This window comes from Dipteris shenzhenensis, chromosome 30 (genome assembly GCF_047967505.1).
Source record: "Dipteris shenzhenensis isolate YYH24624 ecotype China chromosome 30, Dip_SZ_1.0, whole genome shotgun sequence".
NCBI classification, from domain to species: Eukaryota; Viridiplantae; Streptophyta; class Polypodiopsida; order Gleicheniales; family Dipteridaceae; genus Dipteris; species Dipteris shenzhenensis.
Window position 1 is genome coordinate 39,987,263 of NC_141625.1, and position 11,319 is coordinate 39,998,581.

The 11,319-nt window shown below is 40.9% G+C and overlaps 1 protein-coding gene across 1 annotated transcript; it reads right to left on the bottom strand.

The window, feature by feature from the left end:
- Nucleotides 1-9,475: 9,475 nt before the first annotated feature.
- Nucleotides 9,476-11,069, bottom strand: LOC147882104 (auxin-induced protein PCNT115-like). Its single transcript, XM_087402126.1, has 5 exons — nt 10,793-11,069; nt 10,503-10,706; nt 10,165-10,337; nt 9,982-10,084; nt 9,476-9,885 (listed from the first exon to the last, which is right to left on the bottom strand). The coding sequence occupies exons 1-5, from the start codon at nt 11,003-11,005 to the stop codon at nt 9,550-9,552; spliced, it is 1,029 nt and encodes a 342-aa protein (XP_087258252.1). The 5' UTR covers nt 11,006-11,069; the 3' UTR covers nt 9,476-9,549.
- Between the last annotated feature and the right edge of the window lie 250 nt (nt 11,070-11,319).

An 11,319-nucleotide genomic window follows, 5' to 3' on the forward strand; every position in this document is an offset into this window, starting at 1 on the left:
CCAAATGGCATAAGAGTTTCATTCCATTGTGGCTCATGTGCCCCAACCTGCAATGCCACAAATAAGTGCTTGGCTGCTCGGTTATTGCAACAACATGATCAAATACCCTTGATACATGTAAGGGATACAAAGTCCCACACTTGGCACCCCTGGCCAAAAGCATAGAGCCCTTCTGAATTTTCCAACTCTGAAAGCCAAAAGTGGTGTGAAAACCAGCATTATCTAGCTGACCCATTGAAATAAGACTCTTGGTCAGCTTAGGCACATGTCTCACATGTTTCAAAACAAATGCAGACCCATTTGCAAAAGAAAACTTTATGTCACCTGCTCCCACTATGTCACATGCATAGTCATTTCCAAGATGCACACAACCTGTCTTTCCACTGTCATAAGTGGAGAACCATTCCCTATGGGGAGTAACATGGAATGAAGCACCAGAATCCAAAATCCAATCCTGGGAATATGCATCATCTCAAGTGGTAAGCAACTCTGCAGATAAACTAGACATGAAGAGAACGTCATTGTCACTATCATGTGTGACTGCATTGATCTCCTCGATCTTCACTTTTCCTTTGTCCTCCCTTGGACTCTCTTCCTTTTGATTTGCACCCCAATTTGGATTGTTTTTCTTATCCTTTTTCTCTCTTTTCAGCTTGTAGCAATCCTTTTTCATATGGCCCTTCTTGCCACAGTGGTAACACTCAATGTTCCGTGCCCTGGATTTGCTACGAGACTTCCCTCTTTCTTGGGACTTCCCCCTGAATTGTGATTTGCCCCTTTGCACATTTAAGGCTGCATCTTGCTTATTGCCATCCATAGACTTTTGTCTAATCTCCTCGGCCAACAAGCTACCCACAACATCATCAAATTTCAGTACTCCACTACGTGCAGAGTTACTGACAGCTATACGGAAGGTATCCCATGAGGATGGCAATGAAGATAAGAGAAATATTGCCTTAGTCTCCGCATCAAAATTCATTTTCTGAGCCTAAAGCTGGCTGAAAATAATATTGAATTCATTCAAGTGAGAAGCAATGGAGACCCCTTCCTTCATTTGCAGCTCAAACAACCTCTTCATGAGTTAAACTTTATTAGAGGCAGTTTCCTTCTCATAAGTGGCACACAGTTTCTTCCACAAATCTTGCGTAGTCTGCTCATTTACTACTGTGAAATAAACTGACTCTGCAAGATGAAGTCTAATAGTAGACTTTGCTAATGCATCCAACTCATTCCAATCATCCTCAGACATATTTGTAGGCTTAGCTTCAATCCATGCCAAGGGTTTAATCTGCTTCTTCTGAATAAGCACATCTCCTATTTGTTCTTTCCACAAAGAAAAGTTTGTCCCATCAAACTTTTTAATGTTGAAAAACTCATTTTCAGACATGGAAGAGACGCCATGATGCAAATGAAACAAAATCCCAAATGCTAGTACCTGCAAGAGAGAATCACACCAAATACTAGGTGCACCCAAATGTGTATGCCACAATAGAATGAAATATCACCAAAATTCAAAGCTCAAAGCATCAAAAGATGCATCTGACTCACGTGCATATACTATGCATCCATATGAGCAAATCTGGCCCAAGAGAAAATGCCAATAAGTGCCAAATGACTCAAGCATAAACACTGTCTACTGGCATATGCATTAATAATATCTCATCCAAGAGAGCATAGCACTATCAGTGTAGCACCTGCAATGTGTCAAAGCTGTCCCTCAACATAAAATAGCATCCATGTGCAAAGCGTCCATAAAAATAGCATCCCACAAGGCAATTTGGGCCTATCAGCGCATCCAATAAGGACCGTAATGCATCCAAATGGCCTATAAATCATCCACTACAACCCAATGCATACCACAAATGAGCGCACACTACTCAAACTGCAACCAGAGTGATCTGCATAAGGTATGCTCAAGAAATCATAGTCCCACGGTCATGAGCGCTACTGAAAATAGAACCTGAGATGCCTCAAAACATGGGCACCATTGCATAATCGGACTCAGCAAGAAAATTTGCAAATATCTCTCTTCTGCCAGAACTCTAAAATCCCAACCGATGAGTGAGAAATGGGAGTCAACACTTATCCACTGCCATGTGGCATAAATCTAAGGTTTCAAAACCTTAGAATGAAAAATGCATAACAGAGAGACGAAATCGAATACACAGAGATCTATAACTCTGAAAATCCTCTACCGAATCACGCAAGAACTGATAGGTAGGGGTTTTTGGGCGTCCGGAACGCAATGGGACAGACGGGTTTGGAAACCGTGGTCTCAATCACTAGGTCCAACACACGGACTGAAAAACGTTTTTGGAAACATAGCTATTTGTAAACTCAACCGGAGTGCAAATGGTGAGTAACATAGAAGTTCTAGGACCTCCTGAGTCCACCGGAACTAACAGATCTGCAAATGGTTGCTCCCAAATTGAGTTCCAACACCTGGGCAAAAAACGCAAGAATTGACACAGTGAGTCAGAAATCCAATGAAATGATCCCAGATTCAAGAATGAAGGTGTTTCCAAGCTCTTGAAGTGAAGTGGTCACCAAAAGCAAGCAATAGTTGCCTCTACAAGTCAATACGGAGTCTCTGTCATCGAATGGAACAGGGAAAAGCTCAAAAAACGACTTTTTCTTTGAAACCACTTAACACGCTCTCAAAACCACTTCGCAAAGCCAAAGTAACTTTTCCAAAGGTTCCTTCAAGGTCTCTGCACACTCAGATGCAAGTAAAGTCACCCACAAAGCTTCTCACAGAGCTTCTCCTTCCTCCCACGGAGCTATTGAGCTTCAAGCATTCATGCATGCTCAGCTAGATCACCCGGGATCTGATACCAGTTGAGAGTGCTCTCAACAGAAGCAAGAATGGAAGGAGGGAGAGAGACAGAGAGCCACACAAGTTTGGTGGGTGCAGAACCACCCTAATCTTCTTTTTCATTCATTTATATATGTGTTTGATTATTGTACATAACCGGGGTTAAGGCACAGTGACCTTTAACCCCCACATTTCCCTCTCTGCTCCTACTCTTTCCCTCTTTTTTCCTCTCTTTCTCTTACTCTCTCCCTCTCTTTTCCTCTCTTCTCCTACTCTTTACCTCTCTTTCCCTCTCTTCCCCTACTCTTTTCCTCTCTTTCTCCTACTCTTTCCTTTTCCTCGCTTCTCCTACTCTTGAATCTGTCCTTTCTCCTACTCTTGCCCTCTCTTTTCCTTTCTCTCTCTTATTCTTTCCCTCTCTTTTCCTCTCTTCTCCTACCCTTTCCCTTTCTTCTCCTACTCTTTCCCTGCTTTTTCCTCTCTTTGTCTTGCTCTTTTCCTCTCCTCCTTTAGTTTTCCTCTTTTTCTTTTACTCTTTCCCTCTCTTTTCCTCTCTTCTCCTACTCTTTTCCTCTCTTGTCCTCTCTTCTTCTACTCTTTTCCTCTCTTTCTCTTACTCTTTCCCTCTCTTTCCCTGTCTTGTCCCACTCTTTTCCTCTCTTCACTTACTCTTTCCCTCTTTTTTCCTCCCTTTCCCTCTCTTCGCCTACTCTTTCCCTCTCTTTCCCTCTCTTTCTTCTACTCTCTTCATCTCTTTTCTTCTGTTTCTCTCTTTTCTCTCTTTTTCTCTTACCATTTTTCTTTTCTCCTTTCATATCTTCCTACTCTCTTTCTCTTCCTATGCTCTTCCTCTCCTTTTTTTCTCTTCTCCTACTCTTTTTTACTCTTCTCCGTTCCTCTCTTCTTATTTTTGTATTAATTAGCTTTCTTTTTTTTTTGCAGTATTATTTATTTGGCTTTCTTTTTTTGTTTTGGTTTGTGTTTTATTGTGTGTAGCATGGATTCACATCGCACGTCTTCAACCTCAGAGTAGTCCTGGAGCTCTAGGGGAGGCCATGGCCTCATGAGTCCCAAGGAGTACGTAGCCTCCATGAGTGTAGCCAAACTAGAGAGATTCCAAAGTCTTATCCATTCTTGTATGACCTTATCTGATGTCTTTCCTCTAGCATTGGGGTTTAGCAGTGCTGCACTATCAGCACTGCCTATCCCCAACAGACCTTGCCTATCACATTTAGTGTTGCAGCATCAGATTTGTCTACTTGACATGCGTCACATATCAACATATAGTTAGGCATCATCGCATGGGGTCGACTCCACCCCAAGTAGATTTGCCACCCCATGCTTCATTGGCACTCTATGGATACCAGAGCATATCAACCCCAAGGATGTTTCATACACTCTCAATCAATTGGGAGAGATCTTTGAGGATAAGAAGGGGAAATGGGTGATTGCTCATATGAGGCACCCAATGTTTATATATTTTCCTAAGGATATCTTCAAAGATTGGCACAATCAGCATGAGCTAACAAAGAATGCCATCATAGAGGAGCTCAAGAGGGAATTCCCAAATCCTCTGCAATACGAGTTTAATTCTAATTACATGAAATATCGCATGAGCATATGCCTCTGACATCGTAGGTCAAATGATAAGAGATAGGGTAAAGATTTGAAAGATTAAGCCTTCGTGGGCACACAGAGACAACTGGAAGTTCATGAAGAAAGAGTTCAAATAGCACCTAGAGAAGTTTTATATTCAAAGGAGGGCAGCATCAAGATGGCTTAACACCATAGGTACTTTGCACCTCTAGAGTGGAAAAAGGGGAGGCAATGAGGCATGGGTCACAAGTCTATTTCTCTTACTCTAGGCATGGGTTCTCTTACTCTTTATAGTTCTATTTGTTTAATTACTCATATATGGCACTTCATCTAACTCTCTTAATTTGGGTCCACAAGAATCTTTGATTGGATGTACTCCTATAGACGAGGAGTACATGTATGTATAGAAAGTAGGTGCGAGGCAGTTTTCCCGAGGGCTGGCGCATCAAGGGTATGCGATCAACTGGGTTGTGGTGGTTGGTTTGCATGTAAGTCAAATCCAACCATCATTGTTCTCAAGCATGTTTGATCATACAATTGATTTTACAATTAACTTGTAATCTTATATTTTAAATTGTTTTAGTCTTAGGATGGCAGTGTGGATACCCTAGATGACACAGAGGAGGAGGAGCTTACAGGTGGAGACTCGAGGGAGAGAGAGGATGTTGAGGGATCACGCAGAGGTGGAGGTGGAGGGATCAGGAAAAGGGGGAGAGGCCGAGGGATCAAGTAGAGATGGGGTTGATTCTAGTATTTCGGAGTTGGATTAGTTGTTTTTTCTTTGTATTTAGCATAGCTTTGACAATTTTCAACATTTTGTACTTCATGGATGATTTTTTTCTTTTAGTTTTGTTAATAAGAAAAACTTCGAGAAAAATGGGGCTAAAACAAGCCCTGTTCTGCCCCACAATTTTTTTCAATGGTCTCTGAAGGGACTTGAAGGTGCATGCACAGCCAAAGAGCTCGGGAAGTCACCTCATAATATTTTAGTGTACCATGTGCATTCAAAAGGAGGTGTATTTTAATTCAACTTTTGGAGAAAATTTAATAGGATTGCCATAATAGGAGCTGTTTTTAAATTAAACTTTATAAAAAAATTCGTGAGTTCATAAGTAAAGAGGGGTGGTTTTATTGGCGAAAAATTTTTAGTCAAGGGGTTTTTTAATACCACTTGAGCACATGTTGTATACATAGAGTTTCTTAGTAGTGAACCCCCCAAGCCAAAGAGGCACTACTACTGGCAGCCTAAATACCCATTAAAATATTTCATCAATCTTATAAAGTAAGAAGATTTGGAAATTTAAACCCAATCTGAGCATGTAGGAAAAGATAGAGAATCAAAACAAAAAATAGAAGCAAGGGAACATTGGAGTAATGGATGGATCACCCTTTACAACAATAATCAGTAGTGACAGTAGTAATAGTACCTCATAGTGCCATGAGGGCCTACATATAAGGAAAGATGTAGCAATAGTAATGCCAAACCAGTAAGAAAGTTATAACTCAAGAAAACAAATAGCCTAGGATAGACACCAGTTAATGAGGGTCCATTCCAGTGAATGAGGAACTTGAAATTTTATTAGATGTCTATTCCATATACAAAATTGAGCATACAAACTAGCTGTCACTATTTGTGATTGTGGCAAAAGCTAAAAACATTTGTGTACCTTAAGAACCTCAATGTAGCTATAATCAAGACATCATTGTTGCTTACCATTGAGAACCTAGGCCAAAGGAATATAGCTTATTGGATGGGTTCAGTGGGTACAACCAAGTGTACAAATAGCCCAAAAAGATCAGTCAAGGATGGAATTTTCTAAATAATGTGGAATTTTTGCATAGAAAGTCATGCCATTTGGATTATGTAAAGCCCCAACCATTTTTCAAAGGGTCATGTACACCTTCTCCAAAGCAATCCTCAACAAATCTCTGCAAGTCTTTCTTAATGACTCGTGCATACATTCAGCTAAGAAGGATAACTTGAAATCTTTTGAAGATATAACAAAAAAATGTAGAGAGTATGGCACTTGTATGGCATCTCCTTAAACCCTCGAAAATGCCAATTCTTGGTCACGCATGATAGTAGCCTTGAGACACAGTCTCTAAACATGAGACTAATATCGACATGGATAAACTTAAGATCATCATGGAATGTCCACCTCCACAAAATTCCAAGGGTGTCCAAGTATTCATGGGTCATGTAGGATACTATACAAGATTCACCCATAGGTTTGCCATGATTGCAAGATCCCTATACAAGCTATGTGTAAAATTCATCTAGATAGAAGAATGCGAGTAGACATTTGAAACCCTCAAATTTCAAGGTCAATCATAGATCCTATATGAATGGCTCCAAATTGGGACATTGCATTCCATGTACATACTGATAGTTCTAACTATACAGTGGGGAGTGTCCTCTATCAACCTAGTAAATACAACAAATACTAGCCAATATACTTTACAAGTAGCCAATTGAATGATGCAGATGTGAAGTACACCACTATAGAATGGGAAGTCCTCCTCTTTAGGTAGTAGCCACACTATTACCTTTATTGCAACAAGAATCGCCATCATCCCTAGGATTTACGTACAAGTCAAATCCAACCTTGAAGCAAACAATGCCTTCCAAAATCAAAAAGCCGTGTTTGAATAATATGTGGTCTCCAACCTTCCTTATTTAACCAGTCTCTTCTCTAGTCTCCTCAGATCCCTCCCTGTGACTCCAGTACCATCCTTACCTTTAATTAATATTCCTTACCATGCCTCTTTGCTCATGCATCAATCTACTTCCAACTAATACAAGAGTCTCGAACCTATCATCCAATAATGGTCCTGCTGCTTGAGTACCCTTCCTTATACAACTATGAAGCAGCTCAAGCCATTTTCCTTGCTCTTCCTCCACTTCCCCCCCTTGTTCTTTAACTCAATACTTTCTTCCACCTTCTATCTATTCCCCTATAACTTCTTCCTCTCTTTTAAGACCACATTTCCCTCGAACACCCATTCAATTTCCAATGGAAGGCTGCATGTACTGGATAAGGAGTCAATTGAGAACCTTGTAGCTCACCTTATCAAATGTACTCATCTGAACTTCCTACTTTGTTGTTCGCTGTACACATGCAACAACTAATCTACTCATTGGATTAAAAGCACACCTCTAATTGATCTCTTGTGCTATCAAGGTATAGCCTTTCTAGCTTGTTGATGTCCCCATATGGGTTAAGGGGCCTAACATTCAATTACATATAGCTCGCCTTGGACTTTCTAGTAATAGGGAGTTCTTTTGAGATAATACAGGCCGTGGCAAATGGATAGAGGTTGAGTTCTTTTGAGATAATATGGGCCATGGCAAATGCATAGAGGTGATGCAATTGTTTGAAAGCCTATAGCAAAGGGGGATGATGAACTTTTGATAGATTTTTGGTAGCGAGCAAAAAAAATGAAAGTGGTCGGCTTGCCAGCTTTGCTCTCTCTTGACGTAGCTTTTAGTTTGAATCATGACTCACCATGACTAGGGATTCATGATGCTAGTCGTCACTTTTCTACATATTGCCTTGTAAATTCCTCATTGATTTGAGATATGCTACATCATGCCTCTTTGTAATCTTTGGGTGAATCCACTATACAAGAGATTTCGACCAAGATATCTTCATTTGATACTGCTACTTGTTGTGCTTTGATTCCTAGGATTTCCAATTCAAAACCCATTTTTAAAAAACCATTGAGAGTTTGACGAATGCCATCCTCCAGATATCGTGAATCTTTCAAGGTAGAATTTGGTTGGAAAGATGCATTTGATGCATCAAAATATTTTCAACATGTACGCATCCACTTACATGAGCATAATGATACACTTGAGCATGTGTGCACACACAGCAAGCAGTATCCACATAGAGAGAGAGAGAGAGGGGGGAGAGAGAGAGAGAGAGAGAGAGAGAGAGAGAGAGAGAGAGAGAGAGAGAGAGAGAGAGATGTAATTCTATGAAAAACGTTTTTTACAACTGAAAACAATGTTGTGTGTGAGAGAGAGAGAGAGAGAGAGAGAGAGAGAGAGAGAGAGAGAGATGTAATTCTATGAAAAACGTTTTTTACAATTGAAAACAATGCTAAGGCTTAACTGAGATCCCACTTGAATTATTTTTTTAAAGCATCATATTGGGATTTTTAGATTTACCATATACAAAAATCTGGTTACTTGAAATTAAATTCGACCTAGGATCCCAACCTTGAGATCTGGTGGAGGCCCCCGTAATTAGAATGCCTCCCCTCCCCCTTTGACCTCCACCTTAGTTTAATTACAAATCATGCACTTGCCCTCTTTCCCCCCTCTTTCCTTTCACCTCTCTTCTTTTCTCCACAACTAATAGTCCTCGGTCAACTAATTGAATTTTGAATTTTTGTGTGATGGGAAAACATAAATGGGTAAAAATGATGTTCATGAAATAGCTGTAAAATACCACACTACTTTATACATTTTGGATATACCATTGTAAAATAAAGCACATACATATCATAGTATCAAAAGTCCTAATGCGGGAGACCCAACTCATCAAATTGACGAGTTACTAGTTTTGCTAAGCTTTTATTACAATTTGCAAAAAAAGAAAGAAAAAGTAATCTCTTGGACATAGATGCCTTGGCAATCTTACTAAACTGATAAACACATACTTGTTAAATTTAATTAATAAAAATGAAATACCATTAAAGAAGTCATTATATGTCATTGAATTGTATTAAAGAAAGGCTATAATACGACTATTGTGTGAATTAGCAATTTTTATATTTACCACAAAGATTGCTCGTTGTAAATAGTTCATGTTGTCATTATGAGTGTCTTGTGAATTAGCAGAATTTTACTTTGCAAGGTACCTCTATATTTGGTAGCGAAATCCTCATTCGGAAATAAAACCTCCTATTGAGTAGGAGTTAATTAGGAGACGCTTTGCTTCACACGTTATATTGCTATAACAAGTTTATTATATAATTCGTATTAATCATTTTCCATTTTAAGAATATACAAATTTAATGATTGATAATTATTAAGAAAAGTAACATTTTCCCCATATAAATAGTCAAACAATCACTTCATACGTGAGTAATTTTGTCCCCCTCGCGAATGACTTCACCTCAGCGAGATTTCACTTCAGTGAGGAAAGAGGCACCGTGTCTAAGCTACAATATATGATATCACGCTCGGTGTATCTGTCCCCAGCAGCTACATTGGGAGGAAAGAGAGCTCCGATCTCTTCCATCTCTGCCTCTGTTAGCTTCATAGTTAACGAACCAATATTCTCTTCTAGGTTCTTTATCTTGGTTGTTCCTGGGATGGGCGCTACATCCTTTCCCTGGTTGTGCACCCAAGCAAGCGCTAGCTGCCCTGCCGAACACCCCTTCCTCGCTGCAAGCCTTGACAGACTCTCAAATAGATCGTTGTTTCGTTGTAGGTTCTCTCCTTGAAACCTTGGCTGTCCCAACTACATTCAATCACAGAGGACTTATCCGATCATCTCTTAAAGTCTATCCACGGCATTCGCATTCACAAAAGAGAAATTTTGGAGCTTGCGGTCTACCTTGCGAAAATCGGTGCTATGAAGGTTTTCCATCAGCTTTGCCCCAGCAGTGAAGAATCCTCGACCGAGTGGGCTGTAGGGCACGATACCGATGCCGAGTTCTCTGCAGCCATGACCACCCTAGTTAGCATGTCACCTTACCACATTTCTCTAATGGGATACAAGAAGCAACAACTCACGAACCTGCACGTGGGTATTATCTCTTCCTCGACGTCCCGCGACCAGAGAGACCACTCCAGTTGAACAGCAGTGATGGGATGTACAGCGTGGGCGCGTCGGATAGTGGATGCAGAGGCTTCCGACAGACCCAGGTATTTCACCTTGCCCTCCTCTACTAGTTTTTTCATCTCCCCAACCTGCGCATCAAGACTACTTAGACATCCTCAAGCTAAATCAGGTGTTCGACAAAGATGTCGAACTGACTGCTGCCAGAAGTCACCAATTTTCTTCAAGCAACAAGGATTCAAACGGCCTCAATAGCCAGCTCTAGAAGTCACGGAGGAGTGCACCCGAAACCTTACTGTGACTTCTATGGGAACCCGGCTATCAATGCGGTGCTGGTAATAAAGATCGATGCAGTCCACATCTAGCCTCTTCAAGCTAGCCTCGCAGCAAGCCCGGACGTATTCCGGGTCTCCTCGAACAGTAAATTTAAAGTCGGGTCCGACTCTGGAAGCACCAAATTTGGTAGCAAGCTGCACTTTATCACGAATTCCTTTGATTCCCTGCGAGAAGTGACGAAGATAATTAGCATTTTCAATGGGAGCAAGGGCGCAAAGCTAAGAAATGGATGGATCGTGGAGAGCGTTACCTTTCCAACGAGGATTTCGTTGGTATGGGGGCCATAGAAGTCGGAAGTATCGAGGAAGGTGATACCGCGGTCGACAGCATAGTGGATGAGATCGATCATCTCTTGTTGGTGCCCGGGCCGGCCAGAAGACATACCCATGCAACCAAGGCCCTGGGCTGAGACCTCCAGGCCTTGCGAGCCGAGCTGGATGCGGGGCACGGATGTTATAGCCATAGCCAAGAATCAAGATCCCTTGGAAAACGTGACGAGTCTCTACTTCGCCGGAATGGCTGTGATATACGTTCGTTCGAAAACTTCGAATGAGATTCACTAGAGACCTTTGCCTTTGTTTTTATAGTCATCCAAGTTCTTAAGTGCGTGCCACGTCACGCATGACATTTCACCCATGGAATTTCAAGCCACGTCTTCAAAGTGTACACCAAGAAACGCACGTTGTAGATTTGCAAGTAAACAAACTATTTTTTTAAGAGACGTAAACAAACTCTTAGCTACCACAATAAACACATACAAAAATCCCAAGGGTCTAA